General features: G+C 34.9%; 3 protein-coding genes across 13 annotated transcripts; 1 reads left to right on the forward strand and 2 right to left on the reverse strand.

Moving 5' to 3' along the window:
* Positions 1-5,390: 5,390 nt before the first annotated feature.
* LOC127105654 (probable ribonuclease P/MRP protein subunit POP5) lies at positions 5,391-12,520 on the reverse strand. Of its 3 annotated transcripts, none has more exons than XM_051042852.1 (4): positions 12,390-12,520; positions 6,257-6,441; positions 6,019-6,156; positions 5,391-5,845 (listed from the first exon to the last, which is right to left on the reverse strand). In XM_051042852.1, exons 2-4 carry the CDS (start codon positions 6,429-6,431, stop codon positions 5,697-5,699), a joined length of 462 nt encoding a protein of 153 aa, XP_050898809.1. In that variant the 5' UTR covers positions 6,432-6,441; positions 12,390-12,520; the 3' UTR covers positions 5,391-5,696. The 3 variants fall into 3 exon arrangements, with proteins under 3 accessions (XP_050898809.1, XP_050898807.1, XP_050898808.1); XM_051042850.1 differs by lacking the exon at positions 12,390-12,520 and adding an exon at positions 7,735-7,905; XM_051042851.1 differs by lacking the exon at positions 12,390-12,520 and adding an exon at positions 6,578-6,831.
* Positions 7,222-10,274, forward strand: LOC127105655 (uncharacterized). Of its 9 annotated transcripts, none has more exons than XR_007795098.1 (8): positions 7,222-7,776; positions 7,877-8,351; positions 8,466-8,705; positions 8,780-8,971; positions 9,090-9,224; positions 9,331-9,401; positions 9,523-9,636; positions 9,862-10,274. XR_007795098.1 is itself a non-coding variant. In XM_051042853.1 (6 exons), exons 2-6 carry the CDS (start codon positions 8,946-8,948, stop codon positions 9,881-9,883), a joined length of 348 nt encoding a protein of 115 aa, XP_050898810.1. In that variant the 5' UTR covers positions 8,120-8,705; positions 8,780-8,945; the 3' UTR covers positions 9,884-10,274. The 9 variants fall into 9 exon arrangements, 1 of the variants encoding a protein (XP_050898810.1); XR_007795093.1 differs by having other exon boundaries at positions 9,090-9,212; XR_007795096.1 differs by having other exon boundaries at positions 9,090-9,204; positions 9,322-9,401.
* Positions 11,249-12,520, reverse strand: LOC127105653 (probable ribonuclease P/MRP protein subunit POP5). Its single transcript, XM_051042848.1, has 4 exons — positions 12,390-12,520; positions 12,070-12,254; positions 11,832-11,969; positions 11,249-11,658 (listed from the first exon to the last, which is right to left on the reverse strand). The coding sequence occupies exons 2-4, from the start codon at positions 12,242-12,244 to the stop codon at positions 11,510-11,512; spliced, it is 462 nt and encodes a 153-aa protein (XP_050898805.1). The 5' UTR covers positions 12,245-12,254; positions 12,390-12,520; the 3' UTR covers positions 11,249-11,509.
* Positions 12,521-13,377: the final 857 nt, after the last annotated feature.

Consider the following 13,377-nt stretch of genomic DNA (forward strand, 5'->3'; position numbering starts at 1 on the left):
ATGATTTGAATTGGTATGCTAGGAGGGAGACTTTTGTCCGCTAAATGTGGTCTTTATTTTTATGATATCCTTGGTGTTAGAATTAGTACTTATGGAATTAACCTATAGCCGGTTCAAATTTGGAACCACGCATGAGTACTAGTGTTGTTACTTTTTATGAGTCCATTTTATTTCATGTTATTACATTTACCATTTCTGTATGCAAGCTAAGTTACTTGAGGACAAACAACAGTTCAAGTGTAGGGAAGTTTGATAACGCACAATTTTACCATATTTTATATTCGATTTTCACATGATTTTAGTGTCATTTGTGTCACATTTGCTCTTTTACTCTGGTATTGTGTGTTGTATTTCAGATATTAATCAGTTAGTGGCCTCAGCACAGAAAAATGGAGAAAAATCATGAAAACAGAAAGAAAAAAAATATATACTAAGTTCTGACTGTTATGACGTGCGCAATCCAGTCATGATGGTCGTCATAGCTCTACAATGGCCACATCGTAAGTCAGGGAAGAGAAAACAATGGGCGCATGTGCAAATGCCATGACGGACAAATTGTCACCTGAGTGACGCTCGTCATGGACATGATGCGCAGACCGTCACCTCAGTGACGCCCGTCATGACGTCTTCAACTAGAAAAATCGCTCATGATCAGCAATTCAGTTGTTTCCACTCCTCCACTTTCTCCACTTATGTTGCACGATTTCCAGTAGTTCCAGGGCGAGATTTAGTGTATAAATAGGACTTTAGTTTCATAATTTTATCATCCAAGCTTACATGTAGCACTATAATCACTTGTAAAAGCAATACTATCTCACATTGAGGTGTTTTTGCAATTTTAATTTTTACATTATTTTGAATTTATGTTGCTGCAAGTAAAACTTCAGGTAGCTGTTATTTAATTCCTTCGAGTTCAATTAGTTGTTGTTTTTCATTTTCATTGTTGTATTAGATAAAAGTCTTCCTTCAGAAGAAATTAGTATATGCAATTTCCAACTTCTCTGCATAATTTTAGATTCTTTTACTTGCTAAATTTTATTATGAGTACCATGAATAATTGTTATTTAAGTGTTGTTTTTATCATGTCGGACTAAATCGGTTGAGTCTGAAACATGAATAATTGTCATATCGACAGGATTTTGTAAATTGTGTGCATAATAAATGTCACGAGAATATTTTTTTTCAAAAATTATACTTTTAAAGTTAAAATTTGTTACAAAAGTAAAAATATCGAAATACCGATTTCGATTCGAAAGAGTGAAAATGGTATTTTACTAAAAAAAATCAGATTTTTAATTTTTAAAATAGTGAAAGCAGTTTCTAAATTGAATAAGAAATCACTCATTTTCAAAAGAGGTTTTAAATTTGTAATTTGTATCACGCGAAAGCGGACAATTAGAGTTTAAAATTTGGTAATGGACACGTGAAAGCGGACTTCGATGGATACTTTGAGCTTAGTTTTTCTATTAAAACTAATTTTCTTGTTACAATAAAGTATTGCAATTTATAAGAGTAACAATGATAAATAAATAAAAAAATCATGCTCCTGTCTCTCGTCATTAGATTTGAATTAAAATGATATCTTCACTTTTACACAAACAAACAAATCACTATCGATAATTGGTATTGGTTTCTCTGAGATGGATCAAATTTTTATACTAAAATCGATCCTTGCATTTATGGCCTATCTATGTTTTAATGGAAGTGCCAATAACAAAAATATTTGCACTACTCATTGCGATGCCTATCATTCTTGGCTTCTTTCCTTTTTTTGACAAGATCACTCTTGAGCTTTCTAGTCATTGATATTTCAAAACTTGGGCTAAAGAATATCATTTTGCATGTTTAAAATGGAAGAAAAAGTTTTACAAAAGCAATAAAATTAAAAAGAAAAGTAAAATACAAATTGCAATGTTGATTTTGCTTTTATACAGCAAAATTATGTGGAAACTTACCCCGTGGTTCAGAGCTTTCCTTGTGCATGTGATCGTTTATACGAGAAAACACATTGAAATCTGATTCGTATTCATTGAGTAGTAAATCATTGAGTCCTAAAGTATTGAAGCAAAAATTGATGCATGCTATTAATCTGTTTGTGGCATCGTCAGTCGGGTATATATATGGACTAAATTCACAGTAGCAATTGCTTGCCATGTATTCATCAGGCTTGTGGAAGATCAGCAGGGAGGACAATTATTGTGCATTTTCAAGATTAGGTGCAGCAGTAGGCAGATGGCTTGAGGAGATATTGACAGTGCGGGATATGTGCCAATTTTAGTCTCGGTATAAATTCATTAGCTGGAGTTTGAGCAGTGGTTGAAACAGTGCGTAGGAACTTGCGGAATTGACGGAATATCTAACTATAAGAGTTTAAATCGAAGTGTATTTCAATGCTACATGAATTACGATTTATGCTCCAAAGGTATTATTTGGTCGGTTACTTGTCTTGGATATGGGAGATTCGACCGGTTGGCGTTTGTATCATCAGTGTGCTACTCGGGTGCATTAATTTTGGGGCCGGTTCTTGGCATTTCTTGTGCTTATTCATTTAGTTTGCCTGGCAGCTAGAGTGGAGTATGGTGACTGTGAATATCATACTGGATACTAAAAGCTGATTTTGCATTGAGTTGAAGGGTGAAGATATTCGGAGCTTTCTGGCTATTTTACATCAGTGTGGGTTTGGTTGATGTGGTAGCAGTTTGATTCTTAGAATTCTAAAAAACACTATTTGAAATGAGTATAAATGCTAAAAATACATTGTATCACTTCCTAGAATTCTAGAAAATTGAAGTGAAGACCAAAAGAAACTACCTGCACACTCAAAAGTAAAAAATGAACTACAATAGATTTGAATTAAAATGATATCTTCACTTTTACACAAACAAACAAATCACTATCGATAATTGGTATTGGTTTCTATGAGATGGATCAAATTTTTATACTAAAACCGATCCTTGCATTTATGGCCTATCTATGTTTTAATGGAAGTGCCAATAACAAAAATATTTGCACTACTCATTGCGATGCCTATCATTCTTGGCTTCTTTCCTTTTTTTGACAAGATCACTCTTGAGCTTTCTAGTCATTGATATTTCAAAACTTGGGCTAAAGAATATCATTTTGCATGTTTAAAATGGAAGAAAAAGTTTTACAAAAGCAATAAAATTAAAAAGAAAAGTAAAATACAAATTGCAATGTTGATTTTGCTTTTATACAGCAAAATTATGTGGAAACTTACCCCGTGGTTCAGAGCTTTCCTTGTGCATGTGATCGTTTATACGAGAAAACACATTGAAATCTGATTCGTATTCATTGAGTAGTAAATCATTGAGTCCTAAAGTATTGAAGCAAAAATTGATGCATGCTATTAATCTGTTTGTGGCATCGTCAGTCGGGTATATATATGGACTGAATTCACAGTAGCAATTGCTTGCCATGTATTCATCAGGCTTGTGGAAGAGCGGCAGGGAGGACAATTATTGTGCATTTTCAAGATTAGGTGCAGCAGTAGGCAGATGGCTTGAGGAGATATTGACAGTGCGGGATATGTGCCAATTTTAGTCTCGGTATAAATTCATTAGCTGGAGTTTGAGCAGTGGTTGAAACAGTGCGTAGGAACTTGCGGAATTGACGGAATATCTAACTATAAGAGTTTAAATCGAAGTGTATTTCAATGCTACATGAATTACGATTTATGCTCCAAAGGTATTATTTGGTCGGTTACTTGTCTTGGATATGGGAGATTCGACCGGTTGGCGTTTGTATCATCAGTGTGCTACTCGGGTGCATTAATTTTGGGGCCGGTTCTTGGCATTTCTTGTGCTTATTCATTTAGTTTGCCTGGCAGCTAGAGTGGAGTATGGTGACTGTGAATATCATACTGGATACTAAAAGCTGATTTTGCATTGAGTTGAAGGGTGAAGATATTCGGAGCTTTCTGGCTATTTTACATCAGTGTGGGTTTGGTTGATGTGGTAGCAGTTTGATTCTTAGAATTCTAAAAAACACTATTTGAAATGAGTATAAATGCTAAAAATACATTGTATCACTTCCTAGAATTCTAGAAAATTGAAGTGAAGACCAAAAGAAACTACCTGCACACTCAAAAGTAAAAAATGAACTACAATAGATTTGAATTAAAATGATATCTTCACTTTTACACAAACAAACAAATCACTATCGATAATTGGTATTGGTTTCTATGAGATGGATCAAATTTTTATACTAAAACCGATCCTTGCATTTATGGCCTATCTATGTTTTAATGGAAGTGCCAATAACAAAAATATTTGCACTACTCATTGCGATGCCTATCATTCTTGGCTTCTTTCCTTTTTTTGACAAGATCACTCTTGAGCTTTCTAGTCATTGATATTTCAAAACTTGGGCTAAAGAATATCATTTTGCATGTTTAAAATGGAAGAAAAAGTTTTACAAAAGCAATAAAATTAAAAAGAAAAGTAAAATACAAATTGCAATGTTGATTTTGCTTTTATACAGCAAAATTATGTGGAAACTTACCCCGTGGTTCAGAGCTTTCCTTGTGCATGTGATCGTTTATATGAGAAAACACATTGAAATCTGATTCGTATTCATTGAGTAGTAAATCATTGAGTCCTAAAGTATTGAAGCAAAAATTGATGCATGCTATTAATCTGTTTGTGGCATCGTCAGTCGGGTATATATATGGACTGAATTCACAGTAGCAATTGCTTGCCATGTATTCATCAGGCTTGTGGAAGAGCGGCAGGGAGGACAATTATTGTGCATTTTCAAGATTAGGTGCAGCAGTAGGCAGATGGCTTGAGGAGATATTGACAGTGCGGGATATGTGCCAATTTTAGTCTCGGTATAAATTCATTAGCTGGAGTTTGAGCAGTGGTTGAAACAGTGCGTAGGAACTTGCGGAATTGACGGAATATCTAACTATAAGAGTTTAAATCGAAGTGTATTTCAATGCTACATGAATTACGATTTATGCTCCAAAGGTATTATTTGGTCGGTTACTTGTCTTGGATATGGGAGATTCGACCGGTTGGCGTTTGTATCATCAGTGTGCTACTCGGGTGCATTAGTTTTGGGGCCGGTTCTTGGCATTTCTTGTGCTTATTCATTTAGTTTGCCTGGCAGCTAGAGTGGAGTATGGTGACTGTGAATATCATACTGGATACTAAAAGCTGATTTTGCATTGAGTTGAAGGGTGAAGATATTCGGAGCTTTCTGGCTATTTTACATCAGTGTGGGTTTGGTTGATGTGGTAGCAGTTTGATTCTTAGAATTCTAAAAAACACTATTTGAAATGAGTATAAATGCTAAAAATACATTGTATCACTTCCTAGAATTCTAGAAAATTGAAGTGAAGACCAAAAGAAACTACCTGCACACTCAAAAGTAAAAAATGAACTACAATAGATTTGCAATTTTAAAACCATACAAGGGTGCAAATTTCCACATTTCACAAGCCTCTTCACTCATGGTTAAAGCTGTAACTATACTGTATGCTAGTAAAACCACAATGCATTTATCTTCTGTGAGAGAGTACAGAACTAGCATAGATAAAATTAATGTTATGATTATAATTTGAGATTTAAACTTCAAGAATCACATGATGTTTAATGCAACAATTTGTGACTGAATACAGACGAATCATGTGAAACTGAGAAAGCTTACTGACGCCCTTGATGATGGCCAAGTATTCAGTGCTCCAAAAGTTCAATCTTTGCAAGATGATTATTCATACGATGAGTATCGTCGGCTGATAATCGATCACCAACCATAAGTTTGTACTGTTCAAATTTTGCTTTTTCGCACTTTAATGCGGCGGTTTTAGAAGCCTGTAAATTTCCTGAACCAAAGTTACAATTTCATTAGATTTATACGTTCCTGAATCAAACTAATATGCAGAACATGATAGCTTGATGCATCATGAATTCTTGTTAATTGAAAAATAAAGAAAAGCAATGCAATCTGTATCTAAATGTTACAAAACACAGTCCATCATGTAGTATTTGTTCTTACCAGATAAATCAAGTAAATTAAACACCACTGGAAAATTTCCAATACTTCTAACCATAGTAATAGAAGCCCATACTTTTTCATGCTCCTCTCTTGAAGCTCTAATAATGCACACATTAGTGATTGGATTCACATACTTAACTGCACACAGATCCAAAAGTGAAAACTATCAAATACAAAAATTAGAATTTAACTCGATGACATTAGAACAAGAATTATCAGCAACAGGTTTGTTACTCACCCTGAAATGATCCTAGTGATGCCGCCAAACCACACTCCCCAAAATTCACCATGATGCTATCTTTTATAGCATTAGAGATATTAAACTGAGTAATTATAATAGAATCACCCGATGCTTGTTCTCTATTAGGATTCATAAAAACCTCCATCACCATGTACCTGTTTTTGAACACCATCGCTCTTTTTCTAGAACCCAAAAACAAAGTTTCAAACTATCACAATAAAATCAAATCTGAAAAACCGAGAATACAAACTAAACCTAACCGATGCAAAATCCAGAAAATCAAAAGCAATTGCGCAAGTAAAGACGAAGATGGCAAACCTGTGAGAATCGCACAACCGAGAAGTTTAGGGTATGGAGAATCTACTGTAAATATAGTGCACCGATTCATTCAAAATTAATTATTTAAGTTAGGAGATTCTTAAAAGTTTTCTCTCATAATGATTTTTAATTTTTAATCAATATAGGATTAACCGATAAAACGAACTTAGTCAAAGGTTATTTGATTAAAAGAGTTTAACTAAGCACTTAAATAATCTAATTAATAATCATCCAAGTGGACAAATAAAATGATTAATTATCATTAGAATAATTAACAAGATTACCCGCTTAAATGTAATTTATTTACTTAACTTTAAAGAAATATTTAGAAAGATAAACAAACGGTGCTTATTCGCAAATTGTGTTTGGCCCAAAAGGCGAGTAGCTTATTCTTTGTTGCGGATCGCAGGGGGGTAAGAACAAATCCAAGATGATGTAGAAAGAAAAACTGGATTTAAATCTGACCCAATCTTTATTAACTACTAAAAAAAATAATAAAGTAAAAAAAGAATAAAGTCGAAGAGGCAGGAGCCTCATCTTTCAAAATAGCCGTTCCATTTCTTAACATAGGAACCAACAGATTCCTAAATAAATCCCCTTTAATCTAAGCATTAAAAACCAAAACAATTATTAATTAAAAAAAAGATGCAATAAAAACATGAATGCCCAGTAACCCAATGTAACGTTATCATTCAAATGGGACTTTAAAAAGATCATTATCCCTCATTAAATATATTATTAGTGAAAAGTTATTAATCTTTTCTCTTCACGTGCTAAACTCTTCCTATCTCTCCTTCTAAACTCTGTTCTGTTTTCCTTCTTCTCTTTCCCTGTCTCTTTTCCTTTTCTAAAACTCACTTCAATCGTTGAAGCGAAACGTGCAACCATAGCGGCGCCGTCACGAGACTCGGAAACCACCGTCAAACTCCTAACAGAAAACACACCTAAACCCAAATCTAAGCAAGTAGATTTACAAAACAAAAAAGAATTCAAAGAGCCAAATCGGAGAACAACAACAACTAGAAGCCTAAGTTTTCAGCTTAAAATCAAAACCATGGCAACAACAATATTATGCAATAATCATGGGGTTTGCGTTCTATGAAGCAATGCAAGCAAGATAGTAACCTCAAATCATGCAAAGGAGAAATGTTAAATACCAAATCGGAGCTAGTCCGACGTTTCAACTCCGGCAAGGTGAGGTAAATGATCCTTAGGTCCTTCAAGGTTCTTTCTTCCTCTCAAACTTTCCGTCTTCTTCGCTTCCTCTTTAACGATTTGGGTTCGTTTCGGTTTTGACAGGGGGCTTAGCTCGAGCTTGTTGAGCTTCGGTGTGAAAATCTCAACAAGTTCAAAACGGAGCTTTTTTAACTAGGGTTTTGGAATGATTTCTCCAGAGTAACGGCGCAGAAAATCGGATCCCTACTTCATCCCTGGAGGTCCTTATTTATAGCGTTTTTGTACGAGGTTCAATCTTTCCTCTCTTTCATGAGCTGTCAAATTGGTGGGAGAATCATTCCGTTAGGTAGCAGGATTTTCTCAGAGTTGGTGGTCCTCCAAATTGGTGTGGTCCTTCGAATGAAAAGATAAGATTTTGTCTGTAGTGAATCCATCTTTTTTTTACTTTTCACTGCGTTAATTGTTATGTTTTACTGGCTTATTGACTCTTTGCAATTGACCTCTTTTACTGGTTTGAATTTTGCAGCTTTACTCTTCTCAATCTCCCACCAACGGTTCATGATGACTTGTGCATCACACTTCTGAAATGGTTATCAAGGTTGTTTCCATATCATGGGAAAAGAATTCGGTCACGTGTTGCCTACGCCCAGATTGGATCCACTGTAAATTATGTTGATTTCGCTCTTTCTTACCATTTGTGATTGTTTTGCAGGTTTAGATATTGATTCCCATATTCTAGCTTGGAAATCTAATTCGACAGTTTTATTAGCCTCCAACGGCTTCCAATGAATTTCCCTGAATTGGAAGGCAACCAATCAACAGAGCACACAGGAGTACTTCAACACTCCAAATATCAACCTTCTCAGAGTATTTGCCCGACAATACTTCAGGAGCAAGATATGCAGAGTTTTCAGCCAATCCAGTCAAGTTTTGACCTTCCGAATTTCTCATGGTGAGTCCAAAAATCCGTAGGCTTTAACTTTCCTGATTTTTCAAGTTTGATACCTTTGTGCACGATTCTTGTAGGTCTTTGTTGCTGCTGATGCATTGCTGGATGTTTGTTATGATGTATTTCGGCTAGTGGTTGTGGCACCTGTATCCCGATTCTACAGCAAGATCACGTCGCAGCATGCACCTGTTGGCAGAGTTGGGATGATTGTGTGGTTTAAGCCAACATCTGGTTGTATTAAACATGTACATGGCTTTAGAGTTCTGCAGGTCATAACATGCTACCCACAGTTTCATACTGTTGCTTTGAATGTGGTTTACATTCTCTGTTAGTGTAGGCAAACCGTTATTGTGAATTCCTGACAGGTTTTGAATTGGTTTTTGACAGGTTAGGACGTCTTGTACGGGTGAATGTGCAACTTAATGGGAATGGACCGGTCATTGAAGATCAACAATTAGACGCTCCTTTATTCAACACTTTAATCTTTCTTGACTCCAGTAATGTAACATGGTGTTTAACATGGTGTAGCATACTTAGAATATTAACTCATGAAAATTATTACATGCTTGTAATTTCACTAGCTGTTCCGTGATCTTGGGCACTTGTGACTATTTGATAGTGATCGCAGGTAGATGAAACATTGATACATGATATTCAAGTCTTGGCTTTTGTTTTAATGAAGCGGCAGTTCTCATGCCGGTAAGTATAGAAACCTATCTCGATGCGGCATTCTGCAATGACTTAAAATACTGTCTTGTTTGAGTAACCAACCAGAACTATCCTAGATATGCTAATGTTGTCATCCTTGTTTTAATACCAGGAGACCGAGTTCCGTCCGCGCCAGCCTGTGCATAGAAATGCATCCTTTGGAATTTCCAAAGAATGAGTGCCATGCTATTCTGCACCAACTAATGCAATCCTGTTTCGACCTTAGGTGATTCCTTGGAATATCCTGAACCCAGAGACAGCATGAGACTCTCGTGGTCGATTGACCAAGTTGTTTTAATCATGAATTTTTCTGTCGGTTTGTAATGATTATGTCTTAGGCCATGGCTCTGTTATTTTGCAGGGTGCTGTTATGTTTCTGTTGTCACTTTGATTTTTGACATTTTAACCATGCTACCCCCGTAATTGCTTTTGATGTGCTTGTGGTATGCAGGTTTTTCCATGCGCGATTCTGATGAAAACCAGGTGGTTCTGCATCAAATTCTTCCTGCATTGCCTGCCGGTTATGCGCGACTAAGGATTTGTTGGCGAGGTTGCAGACCTTCACTTTTGATGTCCATTCGCCATGTTCAGAACAATTCTCACCCTATCACATTTGCTTGTAGTACATAGTGCCTTAGGGTAGGTCATTCATCTGTGCTCAACCGTGTATGTACTTCATAATTCGAGGCATATACGAACTGCCCATAATTGGAATAACTGTATGCCACACTTGTTGATTTGTGAATGTAATTGTAATTTTAGCACGTGATCATGTTTTGCCACTGCATTGTTATTATAGCTTCCACCGTGTATTACAGTGGGCCAAAAGGTGAAATATGGAGGAATATCAAGAGACTTTTGGATGGAAACATGATTGTCTTGACTTTGGCTTTTGGTAACTCATTTCTTTTTAAAACTTTCATGTGTGTGGTCATAGTATTTGTAGCTCGGATCAAACGTGCATCGCATGAAATTTTCTGTAAATAAGAAGTCTTGGATTTTAACTGTATTGATGAATTTTAGTCTCTCGTGAGTCATGTGTGAGTGAAGGTACCTCTTTATTTGGGCAATACCACCATAATCTAAATGGACATTTTATGGACCAAGTACTTATGGTAATAACAATGACAAGAAGTGGATCTGAATAATCTTGAATACTCTAAACCAAATGAAAACATGCAAAACATGGATCATGTGTCCCCCCTTCCTTTAAAAACAAATGGACTAGTTCAATTATGTATTCGGAATCAAACGAAAAGACCTAATCACGTGGTACACATGTGGTAGCATGAGGTTTATAAAATTAATATCAAGAAAAATCCACCAACAAGGACTTTTGTACATCAGGTTGAGTGTCATCTTCCCAAGTCACAACACTAAGTCACAATGTTGTGAAGGAAGGAATTTTTGGGCCTTTAAGAAGGCATGGAACATGATTAGGGTTTATGGACATTTGATCAAGTGAAGATCCTCTTATGGGAATTTATGCATCATGCTGTCTGGTTGTGAAATGCTAAAATCTTTTTATCATACCCGGACAAAATTGGGGTATGACACCTAGGAATATAAAACTGTTCAAATTTATCACAAAAGTGAAACATTTGACTATTTTCTGAAGTAACTCTGATACTCTCATCAGTAAGAGAAAAAGAAAAGTTTCATTTGATGAGTGACATATAAGAATAACAAACACTATTTGAAATGAGTATAAATGCTAAAAATACGTTGTATCACTTCCTAGAATTCTAGAAAATTGAAGTGAAGACCAAAAGAAACTACCTGCACACTCAAAAGTAAAAAAATGAACTACAATAGATTTGCAATTTTAAAATCATACAAGGGTGCAAATTTCCACATTTCACAAGCCTCTTCACTCATGGTTAAAGCTGTAACTATACTGTATGCTAGTAAAACCACAATGCATTTATCTTCTGTGAGAGAGTACAGAACTAGCATAGATAAAATTAATGTTATGATTATAATTTGAGATTTAAACTTCACGAATCACATGATGTTTAATGCAGCAATTTGTGACTGAATACAGACGAATCATGTGAAACTGAGAAAGCTTACTGACACCCTTGATGATGGCCAAGTATTCAGTGCTCCAAAAGTTCAATCTTTGCAAGATGATTATTCATACGATGAGTATCGTCAGCTGACAATCGATCACCAACCATAAGTTTGTACTGTTCAAATTTTGCTTTTTCGCACTTCAATGCGGCGGTTTTAGAAGCCTGTAAATTTCCTGAACCAAAGTTACAATTTCATTAGATTTATACGTTCCTGAATCAAACTAATATGCAGAACATGATAGCGTGATGCATCATGAATTCTTGTTAATTGAAAAATAAAGAAAAGCAATGCAATCTGTATCTAAATGTTACAAAACACAGTCAATCATGTAGTATTTGTTCTTACCAGATAAATCAAGTAAATTAAACACCACTGGAAAATTTCCAATACTTCTAACCATAGTAATAGAAGCCCATACTTTTTCATGCTCCTCTCTTGAAGCTCTAATAATGCACACATTAGTGATTGGATTCACATACTTAACTGCACACAGATCCAAAAGTGAAAACTATCAAATACAAAAATTAGAATTTAACTCGATGACATTAGAACAAGAATTATCAGCAACAGGTTTGTTACTCACCCTGAAATGATCCTAGTGATGCCGCCAAACCACACTCCCCAAAATTCACCATGATGCTATCTTTTATAGCATTAGAGATATTAAACTGAGTAATTATAATAGAATCACCCGATGCTTGTTCTCTATTAGGATTCATAAAAACCTCCATCACCATGTACCTGTTTTTGAACACCATCGCTCTTTTTCTAGAACCCAAAAACAAAGTTTCAAACTATCACAATAAAATCAAATCTGAAAAACCGAAATACAAACTAAACCTAACCGATGCAAAATCCAGAAAATCAAAAGCAATTGCGCAAGTAAACACGAAGATGGAAAACCTGTGAGAATCGCACAACCGAGAAGTTTAGGGTATGGAGAATCTACTGTAAATATGGTGCACCGATTCAATCTAACGGTGTAAATTCATCTCAGTTGAGATCACCATTGATTAAGGTGGAGGCAACTACTGAAATAAACCCTAACAAGAATCAATTTCGGGTTATGGTCTATTGACCCGTTGAGCCCAAGTCGGGGCCCAATAGAATAGGGTGACGCGTGTCTATCTCTGATAGGAACATAGAGTCTTCGCGGTACGGTCTTTTTTATTTCTCATCCTTATCCGGTTTTAGTTTTTTTTGGAAGAAAAAAAAAATAAATTAATTAACACATTGAGAGCGTGGAGATTTGTTGCGGAACACGTGCTTCAAAATAAAGTAAAAAAGAGATCCATAAAGATTTTTTTGGTAACAAGTTCAATAAAGACGTTACTGGTTTTTTTTTCTTTTCGTATAAGAGACGTTGCTAATTATATTATATAATAATTTTAAAAAAATTATGAGAATAGGAAGCTTTTAATATTTACACGTACATTCCTTATAAGTTATAAATATACGTTCAAACTATTTTAATATAAACTTAATTCATATGTATCAACTTATGCAAAAATATTTGATTTTTGTATAGTCAGATAATCATAATCATCGAACCTTCAAAATTATTTAACTTAGATTTTTACTATCTCAAAATAGCACTTATAATGGTTATAATGGATTAAAAGTGTACAAAAAAATTAGTGCAGGGCTCTTATAAAATATTATTAATCATTCTATTTTCTTCATTAATTATAACATCTTATATTCTTTTACCTTTTATATTTTTCAACTGCAATATTTGCAATATTTGTCTATAACAGCAAAAATATTTAAATTTATAATAAATATTTTGATAGAATTGTAAAAAAAGAGAATCCTTGACATAAACGAATTAGAGGAACTCAGAAGAGACGCCTATGAAAATGCCAGAATCTATAAAGAAAGAACAAAACAA

The sequence above is a fragment of the Lathyrus oleraceus genome, chromosome 7 (genome assembly GCF_024323335.1).
Source record: "Lathyrus oleraceus cultivar Zhongwan6 chromosome 7, CAAS_Psat_ZW6_1.0, whole genome shotgun sequence".
Classification (NCBI taxonomy): Eukaryota; Viridiplantae; Streptophyta; class Magnoliopsida; order Fabales; family Fabaceae; genus Lathyrus; species Lathyrus oleraceus.